General features: G+C 49.1%; 1 protein-coding gene across 1 annotated transcript; it reads right to left on the bottom strand.

The window, feature by feature from the left end:
• Window positions 1–20,029, bottom strand: CHRNB2 (cholinergic receptor nicotinic beta 2 subunit). Its single transcript, XM_061606759.1, has 6 exons — window positions 19,987–20,029; window positions 12,533–12,678; window positions 10,404–10,448; window positions 8,756–8,865; window positions 5,766–6,792; window positions 1–177 (listed from the first exon to the last, which is right to left on the bottom strand). The coding sequence occupies exons 1-6, from the start codon at window positions 20,027–20,029 to the stop codon at window positions 1–3; spliced, it is 1,548 nt and encodes a 515-aa protein (XP_061462743.1).
• Between the last annotated feature and the right edge of the window lie 3,165 nt (window positions 20,030–23,194).

The following is a 23,194-nucleotide window of genomic DNA, read 5'->3' as shown; positions in this document are numbered from 1 at the left end:
CTATTTGGAGCCGGAGCCGCCGCCGCCGTGGTTGATGTGCGCGAGGGAGTTGGTGGCATAGTTCTGGAAGAGCGGCTGCAGGAACATGCCAATGGTGCCGAAGACGCAGACAAAGACAAAGATCCACAGGAAGAGGCGGTCGATGACCATGGCCACGTACTTCCAGTCCTCGCTCACCTGGCAAGGGAGCAAGGGAGCAGGGGTTAGTGCCTGTCGGCCGGAGCCCATTTTGGGTTCGGTAAGCGCCTCTTGTCCATGGCCCACCTTCTCTGTTTCTGACCAAATGGGTTGCCAGATCTGTATTATTTTTCACATGGGAGGCCCCACTGACCCCAGCCCACACCTGCCTGCCCTCTTGCTTACAACCAGTCCAGCAAGGGGGGGCGGCCTTTCACTTTCCTCCTCCTTGGTCTCCGGGTTGCCCTTATACAACACTGCAGGGAGGAGGATGGGGACAAAACTAGAATGAGTTGGCTCCGCCTCCCATTGGCTCTGGCTCCGCCTACTGTTGGGCTCCCTGTCTTCTGCCCCACCAGTCCCAATGGGCACTAATCACTACAGTCATTGGTTTTAGACCAATTTAACAGATGCACCTACACCGCCAACACCGAAGAATCCGCGGGCCTGTAGTTCAGTGGGGTTTTGCTAATTCTCCTTTTGTCAGTTTTAGCATTCCTCCCTTACCTTTACAGAGCCAAACTTCCCTGGGGAGACTGTTTAGTCTGCTTTTAAAGATTGGCTTCCCTCCATTTTTATCATGCTAATTCTGATTGCTGCTTTTGTTTTAGGATGTGTTTTTTGTGTGTGTGAATTTTGCAAACTGCCTCCAAACCAACAGGAGTGTGGTCGTCCAGGGTCTGGGGGTCTTAGATCCCTTACTTTTTTGGGAGCCAGGTCCCAGCAGGGTCCCTATATCTTCAGCGTCCTATAAACCAATTGGCACGAAAGGGATGTGTGTTACCCACTGAGAAGAGTCTTCTAACTTGCTTCCATGTTTTTTCATGCTGATTGGAGTCAATCAGAAAGGAGTTCCTAATAGTTCCTACTTCAAAAGCCAAGTTGTGGAGAATGCAAAAAGACAGTGAATCCGGATGATAGCATCCCATCTACATCATCAAGTAAATTTGGTGTCAGCAGGAGATAAGTGTGTAGACTAAATTCAGTAATTCAAGCAATATCTCTTGACAGAAAGGACAGTCAAATGGGGAAAGTAATAGAGAAGCAAAAGCAATATTCAGGCCTGGCCAGGTTATTCTATAATCTTAGAACGTTGTATAGTTTTAGAAGGAGGTGTGGCTGTGTCTATCATAAAGGGATCCTGCACTTCTGAATTTGCCAGTGCACTACTACAAACCAATGTTGAAATGAAAGGCAGAATAGAAAAGTATGACACAAGCCAACAAACGAGTGATCATGTAGATGGATCCTTAACTGTGAAGAGCATCTAACAAATGCCAGTTCCCTGGAGCTTATCTGGAGCCACATTTGCTGGCAAACTGGAAGCCCCTTAAGCTTCTGCACTGGATCAATTTTATCTTCACCACCATGAGAGCTAGAACCTCGGCTGCATTTTTAAACGAAACCTCGAGTTCCGAGGCTGCCCATTTGTTTTTTACAGAATATACTTATGCTCCACTCCAGCTCATTCATTATTCGTTTCCCACAACTTTGCTTTTAAAAGTCTTTATCTTAGAAATTTTTCTTTTCATAAGTGGTGTACATTTTTAGAGATGAATAACTAAAAAGAATTGTGCAATTCATAAAGGCCAGAACAGGGTTGGGGAGCCTAAAGGCCACATTCCCTTCTGGGTAGCCTTTGAGGGGGGCACATACTAATAGTGGGCAGGGCCAGAGGCAAAGTGGGAGGAGCAATTAATGTAAATTTTACCATTATATAGCAGGCTAATTTCTCTCTATGCACGTTCACACACATCCTGTCTATCCTCCATCCTGACAAGCAAGAGGCATGATCAGCGTTCAAGGACACGTTCAAGCCAGGCAGAAACACTCAAGGTGCAGAGCTTGTAGTGATAGTTCTGGTTTAATTTGTTCTAACACCCAATTATTGGTCTTTTACGTGGTCAGTGGTATCCACAAAGCTTGCCTCCAACGCCACATTTCAACTGAGTTGATATGTTTTTAGAAACTATTAAATCCCGTAGGTTCAACTTCACAAAAACGTCGTCACACTGCACCATTTTTGAGGACATTGCATGAAATGTGTCTAGCTGCACGTTGGAATAAACCCTGCCAAAAAAGAATAATCTGTCCTTCCTGACTTCTCTCCCTCTCTCTCCCCCCACACCCACATCTCATCATGCATGAATTTTTCATGTGCCTTCAGCACAGGGATCCAGCCGAGCAGAAGGAAATATTGATTCTGGGGCTGCCAAAATTTTAGACCTATTAGCTTGCTCTCTACAATTGGGAAATTATACACAGGTCATCTTAATGGTAGACTATCCACTTGGATTGAGGAGGAAAATATTTTGGGTCCGGAGCAGGCAGGCTTTAGAAAATATAGATCCACACTTGACCATTGCTTCCTGCTAAACCACCTGGCAGAAAAATACTCTGGCTCTCTTGGAAATGGCCTGTATGTGGCCTTTATCAATCTGAAATCTGCTTTCGATTCCATCCCCAGAGACAGACTCTGGACAAAGCTTTTTCACTCTAGCATTAACAAAAGGCTTATTTTCCTCATCTACCAACTCTACCAACCCTCTACCTTTAGGGTCAGATGTGGCATAGATGGCTCTTTAAGCAATCCTATTTCTGTTGCCAGGGGAGTGAGACAAGGGTGTATATTAGCTCCCACCCTATTTAATCTCTATCTTAATGATCTGAGTCAAATCTGTCACTCCCCTGTCTTCCATCCTCCCAAAATAGCTGATCATGCCTGCCCTCTTTTGCTGTACGCCGATGATAGGGTCCTACTGTCTCTATCGAGAATAGGCCTGACGAGATTATTCCGTGCATACATAGCCTATTGTGCAGATAACATGTTACGCATTAATTTCACTAAGACCAAAATATTAGCCTTCTCGCTCTCCTACGTCCGATTGGGTAATTAGTGGCCAGCGGATCTCCCAAGTTAAACAATATAAGTATTTGGGGATCTTATTCCACTCCTCTCTATCATGGTCATTCCATATCCGTACAGCTGTGGCTTCCGCGAAGACCATGTCTAAGGCCCTCTTTTGTTTTTGTTTTTTTCCAAAGGCGGGCAATATATTCCTGCTGCCACCAGAGTCTTTCTTGCCAAAATTGCTGCACAACTTCTCTATGGTGCCCCAATTTGGATAAAGGACTTTGGCCCCAAAATCGAAGCTGTTCTCTCCAGCTTTCTTCGCCTAATTTTTGGAGTCCCCCGTTGTGTTACAAATGCAGTACTACGGCTGAAAGCTGGTCTTCCATCCTTAGACTGCCTTTCTTGGACTCGAACTTTATGTTTTTGGTTCAAGGTGGCTCAAGCAACCCCCTCCTTTGGCTATCTCAATGCCATTCAGAAAGACTGTTTTGTCAGTTCATGGGCTAAAGCCATTCAGCATAAATTATCCTCTCTCGGTCTTTCTTCGGACTTCTTAGCCTTATTTGACTACTGTTCAGCCAAAAGGATCATTGTTAATCGCATAAAGGACATTGACCTCCAACGAGATGTAGCAAATGCCGCCAAAATATGTTCTCCACTTCATTTAGCCCTAAAGTTTCATTCCCCCTTCCAAGCTCACTACTTGGAGTTTTTAGATTTCCCACGCTATAGATTGGTTTTTACTAGGGCCAGATTTAATTGCCTTGCATCTGCCCTTCTTGACGGCCGCTATCGCGGGGTACCCTACGATAACCGATTCTGCCCCTGCCGTCAGAAGGACATTGAATCTGTGTTTCATGTTTTTTTTATTTGCCCATTTTATTCTAATGAACGTACCAGGTTCTTAAACCCTGTGGTTGCGAAACTGCCGGGAAGTTCAACAGCCGAGAAGCTGAAACTTCTCCTTTCAGGCACAGACAAGCTTTTAACTATTGGGGTGGCCAAATTCCTCCACGCAGCCCAACTTATACGTAAAAACCAAGTCCCATAAATTCAGGTTGGCGCCCCCATTTTTATTCTTATTTTTATTTCTGTATCTTGATTGACATTGTTTATTTTAATCTGTATTGTATACCGGGTCTGTGACTACAATAATAAATGAATGAATGATTCTGGGGCTGGGCGGCTTGGCTAAAGAGCCAAGAGGTCTGCAAAGGACAGAATGCTCTGACTCACGGTTTGGTGGAGGAGTGTGTGCGGGGAGGGAGGAAGAGGAAGACACATGTGCCCCTACAAGCATCAAGGAGTTCACGGATGGGGGAAATTGCCAGAGCCTTTAAAAAAAAAAAAAAAGCTCTCAGTGCATTCTGTTTTGGAAGGTGATGTAAGGTATAACGAGAATGTGTAGTAAGACCGTAAGATCCCAGCTGGACCAGACCCAAGTGCCTATGGCTACATGCACACCATACATTTAAAGCACATTACTTCCCCCAAGAATCCTGGGAACTGTAGTTTACCCCCTCACAGATCTACAGTTCTCAGCACCCTTAACAAACTACATGTCCAAGGATTCTTTGGAGGAAGCCGTGGGCTTTAAATGGATGATGTGCATGGTGTGGCCATCTAGATGCTTCTGAGTGCAGCCCTAAAGGTGACACTACTCCACCTGGTATTTGTCCCCTAGCAACTGGCATTCAGAGACAGAACTTTCTTGTTCAGAGGTAGTCTGTCTAAAGCAAGTCCTACGAGGAATGTGTTAAAGAGTTGGGTATGTTTAGCCTAGGAAAGAGAAGGTGGTGGGTGGGAACACAATAGTTTTCTTTAAAGATCTGAATTGTTGTCATGCCAGAGATTTATTTTATTTATTTTTTATTTTTTAATTGATTTATATCCCACCCTTCCAGCAGGAGATGGGGCAGAGTTGAGCTCTGTTGTTCTAGAGAGCATGACTAGAACTAACAGTTGGAAATTGCAAGGAAGTCAATTTTGGCTAAACATTAGGAGAAACTTCCTAATGGTCCAAGCTGTTTGCCAATAGATCAGACACTTCAGAAGGTGGTGTGCTGTCCTTCGGGATGAGTATTTAAGCAGAGCCTGAATGGCCATCCTAAAGGGATGTCGCAGTTTCAAGATTCCTGTACTGAGTGGGGGGTTAGACTAGATGAACCCAAGGTCCCCTCCAACTCTATGCTTCTGGGTTGCAGCTAGCAAATAAAACAAAATAATAAAACAATCACACACACCCCATACAGCCGCAGAAAGCTTTAACAGCACTCTAATACAAGCATCATCTCAGTTTATCAGATACCCTCGGGGAAAAAATAACTCTTTACCTGGTCCTAAAAAGATGTCAAGGGAGGCACCTGGCAGACTTCACAAGGGAGCGTATTCCACAGGTGGGGACCACAACTGAAAAGGCAGTTTCCCTTGTCACCACCCTCCAAGCCACCACCCTCCAAGCCACCCTCTGGGCCTGTCTTTTAAGGCAGCCTTATATTTAAGCACTTGATTGGTCACCATCGGCGATCAGGAACTGCACACAGGCAAGTGAGTGACGATGGTGGAAGGGGGGGGTCAGAGTTCTCTGTCCCTCTTCTGCCAGCCCCCAACATGCTTTATTTTCTAATTGCTTTTGCAAGCTAGTCACTTTTTGTGGGCTTATTTTACAAGGCTGCCTTACTGCTGAGAAGATCGCTCCCCCTTCTCTCCTGCCACTTCCCTCCCAGATACTCACACTCTGGTCATCGTCCTCGCTCTTCATATGATCTGCAATGAATCGCACGCCATCCACAGCTTCCTCCAGACTGCAGCAGCAGTGGCCAGGCGGCGGCACCGTCTCTCCTGGCCTGTCCGGACAGCCGTTCAGCCCAGGCTCTGATGTTTCCGTAAAGCGCCTTCTGCTGCTCCCACCTCCATTGCCACCACTGCCCCCTGTCCCAGCCTTTTTGACGGTGGATGGGTTGATGTAACAAGTGCAGGACCGTGCACCTTCCTGCAGGAAGAAGCTCCCGGTGGCCCGCTCCTGGTTCTGCCGCTTCTGGCGCAGCTGCTGGCGGGCACAGTTCTGCCGAGGCTGCTTCATGAAGAGGAGGGCGGGCAGCTTGTCAAGGAAGACCACCTTGACCCACGGCGGCATGGTGTGGGTGGTGGGCGAGCGGTGGTGGACATTCAGCACACAGACACTGGTGACGATGGAGAAGGTCACCAGGACCATGGTGAACATCAGATACTTGCCTACCAGCGGCACATCCAGCGAAGTGGGCGGCACGATCTTGGAGATAAGGAGCAGGAAGACGGTGAGGGCCAAGAGGACTGAAATGCAGAGGGTCATCTTCTCGCCGCAGTCAGAGGGCAGGTAGAAGACCAGGATGGCCAACGACGTGATGAGAATGCAAGGGATGATCAGGTTGATGGTGTAGAAAAGGGGTTTGCGCCGGATGATGAAGTCGTAAGTGATGTCCACGTAGGTGGAGTCGTTGGGGTTCTCATTGCGGCGACCCGGCAGGGCAATGATGTCCCACTCCCCGCTGGGGGTGAAGTCATCCAAGCTGGCCACCTCACTCTTCAGCACCAGGTCGATCTCAGTGCGGTCATAGGTCCACGAGCGGAACTTCAAAGTGCAGTTCTGCTGGTCGAAGGGAAAGTGCTTCACCTCGATCTTGCAGGCACTCTTGTAGATGGCTGGAGGGAGCCAAAAGATGCTTCCGTCGTAGGACACCACGGCATTGGAGTAGAAGGACACCTCGTACATTCCGTCAGCGCTGGGGGAAAAGTGGAAACGGTGTTGTTGGATGTATCCGGCCGTTTCAGCGAGGAACCGTTGGGACTCGCCACCCCATGACGAGGCTGCGCCCACAAGATTAGATGACTTTGAAAGAGGATCAGACCCATTAACTGGGGGAGGGGGAGGAGGGGAGCTCCCTCAGAGGCTAGAGAAGAGCCCGATTTGCATGCGGAAGGTCTCAGGTTCATTCCTTGGCCATCTGCAGGTAAGTTCTGTCTGAAAACCTGGGAGAGACACTGCCTGTCAGTGCTGAGCTAGATGGACCACTGGGCTGACTCTGTATAAGGCATTTTGCTATGCGCTGTTGTCATAATGGATCCTCCTAAGGCCAGAGATCCTTGTTTAGAGGGAAACAGGAAGCTGGTTTATACAGAGTCAGGTCATTGCTCCATCTAGTTTGGTATTGTCCACACTGACTGGCAGCAGCTTCCAGACATTGGCCTCTCTCAATCCTATTTGGAGATGCCTGGTGGTGAACCTGGGACATTCTCCGTACCAACTAAATGCTCTTCACAGGTTCTGTGCAGGTCTTTGGCCCTCATGTTTTAACTGTTCCCCTTTAGCCCTGCCCCTTCCCATCTCTGGCCACGCCCCTTCTTTAAAGGAAAACGTATTCTAGATAGCTTCTGCACACATGTCACACATGCCTCGGCACTCAGGACAGATGGCAGAGCTGTGCTGGCTTGGGCTGGTGTGAGTTGTAGTCCAGAACATGGGAAGGCATCAAGTTGACAAAGACTGTGCTACACGGTTCAGAGTGTAAACATTGGAGCCACATAACTAACTGCAGAAATGAGGAACCTTTGGCCGTCCAGGTGTTGCTGAACTACAATTCCCATCAGCCCCAGCAAGCACGGCCCGGGATGACAGGAGTTGTAGTTCAACCACATCTAGAAAGCAAAGGTTCCCCACACCTGGCTTGTCAAGTTAAAGGAGATCCAGACCTCTAGACTGGGATTCCTTGGCAGTTTATCATAGGAGTGGGGGGACCTTTGGCCCTCCAGATGTGGCTGAACTACAACTCTCATCATCACCCCTGGCCCTTGGTCATGCTTGCTGGGGCAGATGGGAGTTGTAGTTCAGCAACATCTGGAGGGCCAAATGGTCCCCACATCTGACTGAGCAGGCGCTCCTCTTTGAAAAGGTCATGAATGGCAGACAAATGTCCTTGAAGGACAGACTGCCGCCCCTTCTGGCAATCTCCTCCTCAGCGTATTCTCAATGGAGAGCAGGGGTGCTTGTCATCAAGGCAAGGGGGATAATGATGAGAACCTAAGAAGCTGCCTTGGACTGAGTCAGACCCGTGTGCCATATAACTCAGTGCTGTCTACACTGACTGGCAGCAGCCCTCCAGGGTTTCAGGCAGGAGTCTCTCTCTGTCCCCCAGCCCTACCTGGAGATGCCATCAGGGACTGAACGTGGGGAATGCTCTACCACTGAGCTACGGCCCTCTCCCTGTTCCTATGAGAATAATGGGGAATTGATTTATTTGATCCCATTGATTAATTGCTTCCCATAAAATATCTCCAAGCAATTTCACAGTAGAAGCAATAAAAACAAAAATCAGCAATAAAAAGAATGAAAAGCGATTGTGTTTTTGAAAGCAATCCTATATATGGAAGCAATGTAATATGTAAAAGCAATTTCAAATCCGATACAAATGCAGTCTCTCTCTCTCTGACACACACACATACCCCTACCCCTTCCTCCTTCATCACCATTTAACACTACCATCTTGCACTGGGCTAGGTTTAAACCTCTCTCCCAACACTGTGATGGTGAGGAACGCAGGGCCTGTGACGGGCCAATTCAAATGGCTCTTGCAGGCCAGATTTGGCCTGCGGGCTGCAGGTTTATCACCGCTGTCCTAGTTCTGTAAGTGTTAAACTCCTGGATCAGGAATGGCAACTCAAGGGGGCAGAGGATGAGTGGGTACCTACTTGTTGTAGAGCACAACATCCGGAAGCCAGATGTGTTTCGATGGCAGGCGCACCTTCTTCATGTCATCAAACTCCTCTGGGTTCCATGTAAGGCGATAATCTTCCCACTCCTGCAAGGCAGGGGGTGGGTGGGGTTCAAAGAGAGCCAGTCAAGGCTTGAACACAATTTAGGTTCTTTCCCCCCCACCCCTCCCACCATCCAGCTTCCACACTATCAGATGCAATAGTTTTCAATGCTGTGTTTTGGATTCTTCTTCCCCCACCCTACCAAAAAAAACACCTAGTCTGGATAAGATATGAGAAGATTCGAGACCGCCTGAACCCTTATATCCCAGCTTGATCACTGACATCATCTTCAGGAGCAGCTCTGACCATCCCCAGAGTTGGCGAGGCTCATTTAACATCGTCACGAAATCGAGCCTTCAGTGTCTTCGGCCCAGCTCTCCGGAATGCTCTGCCAACAGAGATTCAGCAGGCGCCTTCTGTTTTAACTTTTAAAATGCCTGCTGAAAACCTTTCTGTTCCACCAGGCTTATGCAGGCAGTTGAAAATATGCCTGTTTGCAACAGCTGGCCTTTGTTTTTATTGTATATTTGATGTTTTTATCATATGTCTGTTTTAAGTTCTTGCAAACCGCTTTGATGCTTTTAACAAAATAGCGGGATACAAAGATATTTATAAAGATCCGTTTTTAAAAGAGAGCCGGTGGTGATGTAGTGGTTACAGTGTCAGACTGGGCCTTGGGAGACCAGGGTTCAAATCCCTGTTTGGCCATGAAGCTCCCTGGGTGTGACCTTGGGCAAATCATGGTCTTTCAGCTTCACCTACCTCACAGGGTTGTTGTGAGGACAAAATCAGGAGGGGGAGAGCTGTGTTGGGACACCACCTTGTGCTCTTTGGAGGAAAGGTGGGATAGAAATGTTGTTATACTAGGAGGAGGAGGAGAGATGGCTCTGTGTGTGAGTATTAGGGATGGAAAGATCTGTCTCTTTCGGTTCTCTCCGTTTCTTCTTTTTCCAACGTTAAATTCAATTCTCTACATTTCTACAGCGATCTGCGAATTTTTTTAAAAACAAGATCCTCATGAAAATTCTCCATTTCAGCGGGAATTTCTCAAATAAACATCCATTTCATGCCTTTTTGCCTGTTATTTTCACTCATGTGTTCATCTTTATGAGAGCCGGTGTGGCGTAGTGGTTAGAGTGTTGGATTATGACCTGGGAGACCAGGGTTCAAATCCCCATACAGCCATGAAGCTCACTGGGTGACTTTGGGCCACTCACTGCCTCTCAGCCTCAGAGGGAGGCAATGGTAAACCCCCTCTGAATACCGCTTACCATGAAAACCCTATTCAGAGGGTCGCCATAAGTCAGAATCGACTTGAAGGCAGTGCATTTACATTTATTAATCTTTATGCACACTTTCCCCTAATATATGCATTTTTGTAAATGTTGTTTAGTTGGCGAACGGCATCCCAAAATTCTGATAAATGTGAATGTCAAAGGATGGCTGTGTTTTTGGTTCTCATATTGTTTCGGAAATTATGAATTTGATAAATTCTGCTTGAAATGCAAATTGAATAGAAATTCTCACCCCATCCCTAGTGAGTATATGAATGAAAAAAGGAAGAAACGGAGTTGTAGCTCACCTGTGTCAGCCACACGTTAGTGGTCATGATTTGCTCCCTCTCGTGCTGTGAACAGAAGTGAAATAAAAGGTGTCAACGGATGAAGAAAGGGATGAGGGGACACTGTCATTGTCCTCATACGAAGCCTGGCCAGTCCGAAGGTCTTGTGCCGCTGGCCAGTCCGGGAGCCCTGGTGCTAATGGCCAAACATGCCCTGCAGGCTGGTCCATTCGGGCGGATGCAGCACTGCCTCACTGCCAGCACTGCTGGGGGAGTCCTCATCGAAGGACGACCGGGGGACTCTCTGGCCCTCCTCCCAGCCCTGGGGGAACCTCCATCTGGAGGTGAGGAGCCAGGGTCCTGCGACAAGGCCGAGGAAGGGACGTCCGCGCCCATGGCGAGTTTGGCCTCTGACATTGAGTCCCGAGCCCAAGGGACAGGCATCACCTCAAATGCCAGAGCGAGACCCAGCCCATCCGGAGAAGTGCCGGAGTGCAGGCAAGGACTCCTCAGGAGGAAAGGGCTCCTCAGGAGTAAGACTCTCCTCTTGAGGAAACCTCTGGCTGGAGGGAATTGATAGGAGTCGGCTGGATCCTGCTTTGGTTGCAGTTCACCTTGTTCATGTTGCCGGCGAGCCTCTTGTTTACTTGGGAGCCAACAGGGCTTTGCTGGGCTCTCTGTCTTCTGGCCTACCAGTCCCAATGGGCACCAGCCACCTCTGAGCAATCGTGGATGCTCCTCTTGAGTGTCCCTTTCTGTGCTTCCTGGGGATGCTGGGAAATTAGTGCACTCCACCTGGGTCAGGCTCACCCATTGATCCAAGAGGAGCCTTGCATTCACACACTCCTGATGGTAGACTAATGCACCTGGTCCTTTGCTTCACCCTGGGTGGTGCAGGAGGAGTTGCTTAAGATGTCCGTTCTTGGCAAAACGGTAATATTGTATCTTGTTGGGGGTAAAGCGCCAATGCTTATAACCGGTAACCTGAACCAGTGGGGAGGGGGTGATAGACAGAAAGACAAACTGTCCTTCCCTCACCGATTCCTTCTTTAGTAACTACTTGTTAGTTTTTCCGCAGACTTGACTTCCTTCCTCTTCCGTTATAGTTACTCAAAGACAATTCCTCTGAGTGCAAGCCTCATGGCTCTGCAACGGCCACATGGATGTCTGTCGTTAAATGAGACTTTATTTCCCAGTAGTAATAAAACTTTATTCTTCCAACCACCAGTCTTACCAGACTACTTATTTCTGCACTCCGCTGCAATAGGGGCATCAAACTCTTACGTAAAACAGGGCTAGCCAACGTGGTGCAAATGACGCTGTGGGCCTCTCGCTTCCCATCATCCCTGACCGTTGACCATGCTGGCTTGGGGCCAATGGGAGTCTGAGTCCAGCAGCCTCCTGGGGTTGTGCAGGGCTGAGCCTTTAGCTGTTGCCCAGCTCCAAGAAGCCAGCATGGCCAATGGTCAGAGATCGTGGGAGCTGTAGGAACAGAACAAGCTGCCTTATACTGAGCCAGACAGTCTAGCTCAGTGTTGTCTGCACTGACTGGCAGCGGCTCTCCGGGGTTTCAGGCAGAAGCCCTACCTGGGATTTGAACCCAGGGCCTTCTGTGTACAAGGCAGATGCTCTGCCACTAAGCGATCGCTGGCCCTTCCTGTAGTCCAACAAACATCTGAAGAGCCACCAGGTCCCTAGCACTACGTTGGCTATCTCTGATGGTAAAGTATTAAGAAAGTGAGACCTTAAGAAGAGTCGGCTGGATCAGGCCACTGGCCCATCGAGTCCAGCCTCCTGTTCTCCCAGTGGCCAGCCGGATGCCCTAATGGGAAGCCCGCAAGCAGGACTTGAGCAACTCTCCCCTCCTGCAGTTTCCAGCAACAGGGAATTCAGAAGCATACTGTCTCTGACTGCAGAGGCAGAGCGTAGCCATTGTGGCTAGGAGCCACTGAGTGCCTGAGCTTCTCCTCCGTGGATTTGTCTCAGCCTCGTTTAAAGCCATCCAAGTTGTCAGCCATCCTTGCCCCATGTGGGTCGCCCCAGCGAGAAGGGTTTCTCCAGACTTACAGAAGGCCTCTACTTGGACCATCGTTTGATCTCCCAAATGCCTGCTTCCCCGCACACACCCCAAAAAAACCTTTGGTACGCACCACGCTGATGAGCTGCGCCAGCGACACCATCAGCTGTACCGTGACCAGCTCGGAGCCATTGGTGGCTGGGCGGATCAGTTTGTTGTACCGCAATGGATCCAAGAGGTGTTCTACCAGTCGTTCTTCGGTGTCAGTGCCCAGGGTCCCTGGGTGAGGGCAAGGAAGGGGGACAGAGTGAGCGAGGACCATTCAGGACAGACACACACACACACACCCAAGACAAGGGCCACATCTGCACTAGGGATGGAAAGATCCATCAGTTTCTCATTTTCCTAATCTTAAATTCAGTTCTTCACGTTTCTGCTGCAATTTGTGGATTAAAAAAAAAAAAAAACACTCATGAAAATCCTCCAGCATTTCAGTGTGAATTTCTCCTAATAAAACACTTTTTTGTAAGCAGTTTTGACTAGTGCACACTGCTTTTTGAAAGCCATTTCTCACCATGTAATGCATTTTTGCGTGTTATTGTCACTCATATATTCATTTTTATGTACCCTTTCCCCTTGTACATGCATTTTTATAAATATTGTTTTGTTGGAGAACCGCAACGCAAAATTCAAATAAGTGCAGATTTCGAAGGATGGCTGCATTTCCGTTCTCATATTGTTTCAGAAAGTGTGAATTTGGTCGATTTGGCTAGAAATGTGAACTGGATTGAAATTTTCTCCCATCCCTAATCTGCCCCTTACATTCAAAGCACTGTTATACCATTTTAACAGTCCTGGCTCCCCCCCCCAACGAATCCTGGGAACTGTAGTGTGTTAATGGTGCTGAGAGTTGGTAGGAGACCCTCCCAGAGCTACAATTCCCAGAATTCCCTGGGAGGAGGGATTGATTGTTCAACCACTTAGGGAAGGGAATCCATTTGCTGGCCCTGAATGTGGAGGTGATGTGTGTTTATCTACCATGGTTAATAACTGTAATGATAGATCCTCCAGCTTTAGGGGCAGCCAACCTCTCCATTGCCCTGGAAATTGCATCAAAAAGCAGAGTTTTATGTCCCTGAAATATAAAATGCAAATCACCTGATTCCTTCTTGCTGGATCAGATCATTTAGTTCACCATCATGTTCCCCACCTCACTCCCCAACCAGAGACCAGCCAGATGCTCCTGGGAAGCCCACAAGCAGGGCATGAAAGCAGAAGCCCTCTCCTGGCGTTGCCCTCCAGCAACTGGCATTGAGAGGTAAACTGCCTCTGAATCAGGGGGATCCATTTAGCTACCATAGCTATATTAGCTGATGGGAGGTCTCGTTCCCACTCTCTAAAGGTGTCCAGTCCCTTTCCCGGAGATACCTGAATCGATGGCCACCGCTACATCTGTGAATTTCCTACATCAATTAACAGCCTTGTACAAAGAAGGGCATTTGCTTGGGGGGGGGGTTGTCCTGCTGCCAGTTCCCCTTCCTCCTTTCTGCTAGTCCGGAGCTGTTCCAACTTGTCTGACCAGTGCAAGCTCAATGTCCTTCCAATCGGGCTCCTTTCCAAACCTGCTTTCTGACGGAGAGCTCACCCCAGCCATTCACGAGCCCATTTTGGCAGGCTGTTAAAATGGCACCAGCTCCCAGCTTGCTCAGAATTACAGCCCACTGTGATCCAGCAGCCCTCGGGCAGAGCCAAGGCTGCAGCTGAGTGAGCAGGGAAAGTGTGCGTGTTCTGTTCTTCCCGCCCCCGAATCCCCAGTTTTGTATCTGAGCTAGGTCTCAACTATCTGTCCTTCCTTCCTGCTGGGCTCCTTGTTGCCTTTAGCTGCCACACAATGGGCAGAAAACCAACAGGTAAAGATTGACCTGGCATGGAGACATAGCCAGGGAGAAAGCTCCACCAGCTGAGCTGGACAGGCCATGCTTTGCAGGTTTTCCATGGGCAACCAGTTGGCCATTGTGAGAACACGATGCTGGAGTAGATGGGCCACTGGCCTGATCCAGCAGACCTTTCTTAGGAAGTTGCTGCCTGTTGTGCAGCTGCTACAAGCAACGGAGCCCTATTTCAGAAGCCTCTTTCCTAAGTGGCCCCTGTGCTGCCACCTTCAAGAGCAGCACTAGGCTCTTGCCTTCCCTGTATCTCCACCAATGGCACCTTTCTCCACCAGAGATGTAGGGAATATGTTTTCTGGGCTCCAGTTCCCATCAGCCCCAGCCACCATGGGCAACAGTCAGGGATGATGGGAGTTGTAGTTCAGCTGCATCCAGAGGGCCATAGGTTCCTCTCCATTAGTCAATTCCTAGTCTGATAAATAAGGAAGCTCTTGCACCCAACCTGGGACGTGTGCATTTACTCGACAGGGAGCATTATACTTGGCCAGACTAATCTTTTTTAAAACTCTCTGAACCTAGGACCCTCTCCATGCAAAACATGTGTTCTGCCACTGAACTACATTCCTTCCCCGCCCGCCCCCAGGAAGGAAAGGCACTTTGCACAGGCTCAGATGTGCTCTTTGTGATTGCTCACATATTCTTTAAATAAAGCCCTTATCTGTTACTCGCAACAGGTGCTGAGGTGTTAGCACAGGGACAAGAAACTGTCAGGTCAAGGGCCACATTCCTTTCTGGGCAACCTTCAAGGGGGCCACATGCCAGTGGTGGGCATGGCTAGAAGCAAAGGTGGGTGGAGCAACAGATGCAGATTTTAGCTTTGTACAGTAGGGTAGACAAAGGAATGCTTTGTGGCTGAGTGCGGATTTGAATGCAGGTCTGCCTCCCCAGCCATCGAAGCCCAACAGTCTACCTGTTGCATCACGCCCCCTCCCTATTTGTCTCCATTTCCATGTACTGAATTGTCAGTATGTCTTGTCTATATAGCATTATGCTTTTAGGATGTGGGGCTTTAAAAAAAATGACATAGTGTGTTTGTACCAAAAAAGAAAAGCTGCATAAGAACCAGACATTCAACAGGTTCAGCTTTGCCCTATCCCTTCAGCATAGTCTCTGGCCCAAGCCGCACCGGTTGGATTTTTGTGTATCAGACTGGTGTGAAAGGCTGGGGCTGGGGGTTTCAGGAAAAGAAGTGGCTAACTCTAACTCCCCAACCGTGCATGCAGCAGCAGCAAAAGCCTTAGCTCAGGAGTTGGAAACTTCTGGCCCTCCATATATTGCTGAACTGCAACTCCCAATATCCCTGGCTATTGGCCGTGCTTTCTGGGGCTGATGGGAACTGTAGTTCGGCAACATCTGGAGTGCCAGAGGTTCCTCCAACCCTGCCTTAGCTCCATCACAATGCATTGCAATCCACCTTCCCTTTCCTGCCGAGGCTGCAAACGTTTCCTTGCTTCTTGACAGCTTAATTGCAGTTTTGGGAAGTAGCTGACAGGCGTTAGAAAACAAGAGGCATGACTTAAGTAAAGAGGTCTTTGGAAGTATCGATCAAGAGAGAGAGAGAGAGAGAAAGGGGATAATGTACAGTACGGAAAATATATTTTCCGGAGAGATAGCTTGCTCAGTTAACCGCAGATCTCCGTGCCAACTTGTCTGTGTGCCAGTGTAGGTCGCAGTATGATTTAGGGACTGAATGATGAACAATACTGGGGGAGGGGAGGCACTTGTGCCCAGAGGAGGCGACCCTGCTCTCCCTCCTACTTAGAAAAACTCCATTGTGTCTTCCAATGGTGGTCAGTTTGGGTTGCGTTTGAACATCACCCCAAACCGCGGTTTGTTTTTACATCTGAAGTGTTGGGCATTTCCCAGTATAATGCTAAATGCAATTGGCATGAGCTGGCACAAGCTATAGACTCGTGTGTTCCTCCCCTCTTCCAGTGTGTTTGTGTGGAGAAACATGGAAATATCTGTTTCTGCTTTTAAACTAACCACAGTTCCTTGTTATGGCAGAACTGAAGGGAACTGTGCTTAGTTTAAGCTAGAGATTAGGAACCCTGCAGCCTTGGAATGGTTTCAGGCAGGAGTCTGCCTCAGACCTATCGGGAAATGCCAAGGATTGAAGCTGGGGTCTTCTGCATGTAGAGCAGGTGCTCTGCCACTGAGCTGTAGTCCTTCCCCTAAAAACAAAGTAAGATCCCAGTCCTCATGGTTCTGAAGAAATAATTGATTTGAATAGGAACATAACCTGAGTCAGACCCTCAATTCATCTAGCCCAGAACTGTCTACTCTCACTGGTGGTGGTTCTCCAAGGTCGCAGGCCGAGAAGGGGCCTTTCCTAGCCCTGCTGAGATTTTTTTTAAAACTAGAGATGCCAGGCATTGAATGTGGGACCTTCTGTGCCCGAGAAACCCAGCTCCTCAGCTGTGAATGATTTCCCTTCCTGAAACGCATGCAGGAAGCCTCTGTTGCTGTGGCTATTGTTTAGGTTCTTTTTAACTGTTTTTAATTATATTTTTTAAAATTATAACCTGCCCTGGGACCTGTGGGTGAAGAGTAGGTAATTAATTCTAATTCTGATTCTCTAATTCTAATTTTCTAATTCTAATTCTAATTCTAATTCTAATTATTATTATTATTATTATTATTATTATTAGCCATGTTGCATAGGTAGCTGCCTTATACGGTGTCCATCTTGCTCAGTATTGTCTACACTGACTGACAGCAGCTCTCCAGGATTTCAGACAGGGAGTCTCCCGCAGTCCTACCTGGAGATGCCTCTGGGGATTGAGCCTTGGACCTTCTGCATGCAAGGCAGATGCTCTGCCACGTGCAGCAGGGAGTGCTTTTGTTCAAGGTTCCAGCTACTGCATTTCACAGCAACTGAAGCTCTTTGGGCTCCCTCCACCCCACCTCACTTAGGGTTCCATTTATTTTTATTTATTTTGCACTTCTGCTAACCTTGGAGTTCTCCTGTAGCTGCTGATAACCTCCCTCCCATGCCTGGATGACGCTGGTTTGTTTGTTTGTTTGTTTATGACATTTATACCCCGCCTTTCTTTCATCAAGGAGCCCAAGGCAGCATACGTGTGGTTTCCAGGCAGCCTCCCATCCAGGCACTGACCAGACCCAGACCTGCTTAGCTTCAGCAAAGTGGTGGCCTCATGTGCTCAGCAGGGTCCCTATGTCTCCAGCGTCCTATATGTCAATCAGCATGAAAGGGGAATGCGTTGGCCACTGAAAAGTGTCTTCTAACATGCTTCCTTTTCCTTTGCTGCTGACTGTAGCCAATCAGAGTGAAAGGCAGGAAGTCAGACACTGAGAAGACTCTTCTCAGTATTGTCATAGTTACATGATTAAATCTGATTCTCCCTGACATGCATGAGAGGGGAAAGAATGTAAGTTGCCTTTATACATGGTGCACACTGAATGCTATTTGCTTGCCAGTACAGGCATTGCAACACTGAAATTACCTGCACAATGTTTATAACGTTCTGCTTGCATGAGCATTATCCTGTCCTCATCAGGAATGTGACAGAGGCTTATAAGATCTGGAGTGATGTGTTGTGAAGAGAGTGTAATGTGAAAAAAGCATGCTTCTCTCTCTCTCTACTCACTCAAAGAGCTATCCCCTGAAATGCGATAGGCATTAGATTTCAGTCAAATAGGAGGATTTCATTTTAGAGCAGATATGGGGAATGTAACCTATGGCATTCAGCTTCATGGCTTTATTTTAAAGAGTTGGAAAAAAGAGTTGGAAAGCAGTGTTAGTTTTGTTATTCCCCACTGCAGGAGGTGGATTGCACCCACGGAGAACAGGACCTTAGGCAGCCTCTTAACTAGAAAATGTGTAGGAGGTGGAAAATCACAAGTCACAAGTCAACACAAAATAGCAAAACAACTAAATACAAGGAGTCTAACTTATCTGCAGAAAGCTGCAAAATATCCAGAAGTGAAAACTGCTGCAGTGGGAGAGTCTGTCCTCTGGACACTTACTCTGAAAATTCTTCATCTTAATAATTGTGGGGGGGGTTGAAGCAATTAATACCTCCTTACCCCCTCTGTCTCAAACCAGTTTGCAATTTAAAAAATAAAAAAATGGGCACATAATAAATTCAATGAAACCCCTTAGCTCAGTGTTAGAGCATCTGCCTTGGATGCAGGAGGCCCCAGATTCAATCCCTGGCCTCTCCAGTAGGGCGGGGAATGCCCCCTGCCTGAAACCCTGGAGAGCTGCTGCCAGTCAGTGTAGACAGTACTGAGCTCGATGAGCCAATGGTCTAACTCGGGCAGCTCCCTATGTTCCTAACCCAACAGAGTGACATCCATACTATTCCAGGCCTATAAGGTCCATGTGAGAGCCAGTGTGGTGTAGAGGTTAGAGTGTTGGACGATGAATCCCCGCACAGCCATGAAGCTCACTGGGTGACCTTGGGCCACTCACTGCCTCTCAGCCTCAGAGGAAGGCAATGGTAAACCCCCTCTGGATACCGCTTACCATGAAAACCGTATTCATAAGGACGCCATAAGTCGGGATCGACTTGAAGGCAGTCCAATTCCATTTTTCATAAGGTCCATCTGGTCCAACTACACTGCCCAAATACCAAATAAAGGGGTGGGGAGCCTGTGGCTGTCTAGATATTGTTGGACCATGATCCCCATAATTCCTGACTATCAGCCATGCTAGCTGGGGATGATGGGGGGTGGAGTCCAGCAACATATGACGGGCCACAGACTCTTGTCTCCTGTTATACAGCATCAGCTCATCCTCTCCAGCTGCCCCCTTTACAATTCTGCCTTAACAGTCACAATGCTCCTCTTGCAGAAGGTTTGTCGGTACCCAAGAAAATCAAATACACCCAGTGCTCATAGCAGAGGATCCCTCCGCTTATGCGGATCTCACCTGTCTCTCTCTCTCTCTCTCATTGTCACCATGCCCTGGTTACAAACTTCTCCTTGCCTGCAGCTCTCCATCGTGGGAAGGCAGATGGAACTAGCTGAACGGTCAGACAGACCCAGTCCTGCAATTCTTGTGCTGGGCCTTTAAGTTTCCCTGGAGCAACCCTCTAGCTGTAAACAGCCATGCCTGCGGAAAACCTCATCTCACGACCCCTCCAAGCACACCCCTCCGCAATCTCTCAGTTTGCCTAGTGGGGCCCTTCGCTGCTTGAATATCCACGGAGAGGAGGGGGCAGAGAAATGACCCTTCCAGATCCTCCCTCCACTTTTCTTTTTTTGGGGGGGGGGACTTTAGCGTGAGTTGGCCTGATGGAAGCCACCGCAAGCCCTGGTTAGGCTGGAGGCGGAGGGCGAGCTGGCTTCACCGCTGAACATCGGAGGCCTGTCAAATCGCTGCCCGGCTGAGTAAATGACGTATTTTTTCAAGAACATCGTTTAGAGACACAACGAAAATAGAACCTCGTCCTCGCAGCCGGGAATGAGTTCCCCTCCCTCCCGTGCCTTGCACAAAGCTGAGGCAAGAGGACACCCTGTCTGCTTCAAACAAAGCCCTCGTCTTTCCTTTAGAATGTGTGTGTATGTGTGGGGGATAGATTATTGGGATGTTAATGTCAGAGACAAAGCCCCAAAGGTGTAGGGAAGGAGGCGAACGCGGGGTTGTTGTTTTTCCTGTTGTTGCACTTACTTCTCAGGATCCCAACGAGGCAGAGGCAGACGAGAAGAGCCATTGAGGCGGGTGGCTGATGGGTCTTCTTAAGAGAAAGACATGTCCTTTTTCCTTCTTTCACCCTTTCCCACTTCAAGGGGAGTGGGTGGGTTACAAGGTAAGAATGAAGTGGTGTTGGTGGTTCCGGCAGCTCCTAGGTTGGAATGGCGCGTGTGTGTGGAGTCTGCGGAGAATGGACGCTTCTCTGAGACGTGAGGTGTGGGGGGGGGGGGCCCTGCAACCTCGCCCGCAGACGCTCCAAGTTCCCCCTAAGTAGCCTTTATTTCTTCATTTCTTCCTTGCGGCCGCTGTGCGCGGTGCTGAAACCCAAGCCGGCGCTTCCTTGAAGCGAACCGGCGCGCGCTCTCCGTGGTGCTGAAGCTCATGTGGTTGTCCCTGGTGCTGAATTGCCCATCAGCCCCGCCGGAGAGCCATGCGCAAATAAAAAAGGAATTAGAAATAATAATAAGCCCGGGAGAGAGCCCACACGCACAAGCACAAACACATTCACCCGCCCCCGCCTGGAGTGGCTTGCAATGGCAATGCGGGCCGAGGCGAGAGGAGAGTAGATGCTCCTGGCTCTCTGCGTTAGGCTTCCTCTCCTCAGCGCCTTGGCTTCAGCGCCTCTCCTTGACGCAGAGGAGCTGGCTACATGGGCCGATCCGGGCCCACCGGGACCGATCCGCTGTCTGCCGAGAGGCGCACGGGGCCTTCAAGGGGTGGCGGCACTTTCCCCAGTGCTGGGGCGTGGAAGCCAGCGCTGGCCGGCTTGGAGAGAAGAATGGAGAGGGCCGACCCAGGAACATTAGGGCTGTCCTAGAACCAGCTCTCCGGATGAAGCGGGGTGGGGCTCACTCTGCCTTGTGTTTGGGGGGCGGGGCGGAGTAAAATCTGAAAGAGGAGGAAGGAAAAAATGGGACTCCCATCGTGATATAGCTAAGATGCTTTGATTTAGATAGGCAAGGGGTGCTATTTCCTTTGGGGTGTGGGCAGAAAGGTATGTGTGTGGGGAGTAGGTAGTGGCGGGGAGAGAAAGGTTTAAAGCTTCCATCCATGGGAGGGGGCTCTGCTTAAGGAAACCTAGTTGAAACACTCCCTTATCCTTTCTCCGTCCACTTTCCTATCAACATTTCCTTTCCTCTGCTGTCTCCCACGGGTCTTTTTCTAGGTCATAAGCCCCTTGGGGCAAGGGCCTCTCATTCTTTGTGAAGCAAACTGACACAGGGATGGCGCTTTACATGTGGCCAAGAGGTGAGAGTGTCAGGCTATGCCCTGGGAGACCAGGGTTCCAATCCTCACTCAGCCACGAAGCTCCCTGGGTGCAGTCACCGCCTAGCCTGCCTCACAGGGTTTTAGCGAGGATGAAATAGAGGGGGGGGGAACATGTACACCACCTCGAGCTCCTTGGAAGAAAGGCGGGGTAATCATAATAATAAACTTTATTTCTACCCCACCCTTTTTCCAATAGGGCTCAGAGCGGCTTACAACTAAAAACACCATTAAAACATACAGAAATATACAATTAAAATAGAATTAAACTATGAGAAAAATTAAAAACCATAAAACATACATTAAAAACAGCGGACAATTTAAAATAATAAAATCATATACTGTAGACACCAATCCTATGACATTTAATCTTGGTCGTTCTCTATCCCAAATGACCGTTGAAATAAAACAGTCTTTACTTGTCGCCGGAAAGACGGCAAGGAGGGAGCTAATCGCACGGAAGGGAGTTCCATAGGGGTATAAACTCAATAAATAAATGACAGCCACGGTTCCCTCCGGTACCAGCAGAACAGGTCTGGGAATGGCCCTGGACCAATGGGGGAGGTGGGGAGACAGAGGGAAGTGCATCCCCATGCACAGGGAGGCATGGGAAGAGCCCCCAGGACCACACACCATTCCCCACGCCAGCCAACCCCTTCGGCCTCTGGGGAGCCCATGAGCGCCACAGCCGGCCTCGCCTCTCTCGCTTCCCGGCACTCTGTAAGGCTGGAGGGAGCCACCAGTCACTTCATCCTCCGGAGGGAAGCAGGGGACGGCGTCTCCAGGGGGAACAGCCCAGACAGACGGCTCTTGCCTCCCCTCTTCCTGCTGGTCTCACCCCCAACTGATTCCCCCATACAGCTATTTCTAATTCAGTTGCGTTCCTACTCAGTTACAGGGACCACCAGGACACGCCCCCCCACCAGGCAAAACTCCTCTGCTTCCAAGAAAGGGAGCTGGTCGCCTGCACGGTGGGCCTAGCTGGCCTCTTGCACTCGAGGGCGGGCAGGGATTTACGATAAGTGAATCATGTATGAATAGCCCTTTCGTCCAAGGAGCTCAAGGTGGCCTATGTGTTTTTCCAGCCTCTCCATTTTTATCCTCATAACAACCCTGTGAGGTAGGTTAGGTGACTGGCCCAAGGCCACTCAGGGAGCTTCATGGCCTCCCAGGTCCTAGTCCGACACCCTAGCCACTTCACCACACTGCCTCTCTGGCTGTGTACACACCATACATTTAAAGTATGCTTCCCCTGGCCCCAAAGAATCCCGGGAACCATAGTTTGCCCCACATTGAACTACAATTCCCAGTGCCCTTAAACTACAGTTCCCAGAATTCTTGCGGGGGGATATCTTTTAAATGTATGGTGTGAATGCAGCCTAGGGGGCAAGAACTATGAAGAAGCTTTCTGCTGAATGCCCCCTCAGTGGAGTGAAGAGCTCTGAAAACCACGACTTCCTGGGCCAGGATGGAGCCACAAGGATTCCGAAGACAGCAGGCTCCAAATCTGAGGGTCTTCAGAGAGATTCAACGCAGGTTTGGATACCTGAAAGAACTTCTGGGAACTGTAGTTTAAGGATGGGAGTGGCTCAGGTACTCCACCTGTGTGTTCTGGATGCACTTTGTGCAAAGGAACAGGAGATTGGTCCCCGTCCAGGAAGGGAACAGCCCTGCCTTCACCAATGTGCTGTCCCTGTAAACGAACACATGGCAAAGTTGGAGAAGACTTGGCCAAGGATTGGTGAGCAAGCCAAATGGCTCAGAGCACCAGCCATTTTGTGTGGCCCCCAGTGGCCCTCGATTAGCTGACTTTGATAATGAGCCCCCTCCCCAGTCCTGACTGGCTTCAGTGGAAAGGACTGTTCTGGATGGTTCCATGAGGGGCACCCCTTTGGCTAGATCGGGAGCACCAGCCACC

Source organism: Rhineura floridana, chromosome 22 (genome assembly GCF_030035675.1).
Source record: "Rhineura floridana isolate rRhiFlo1 chromosome 22, rRhiFlo1.hap2, whole genome shotgun sequence".
NCBI lineage: Eukaryota > Metazoa > Chordata > Lepidosauria > Squamata > Rhineuridae > Rhineura > Rhineura floridana.
Note: the sequence above shows the minus strand (reverse complement) of the source record. Positions and strands in the feature narration are given on the sequence as shown.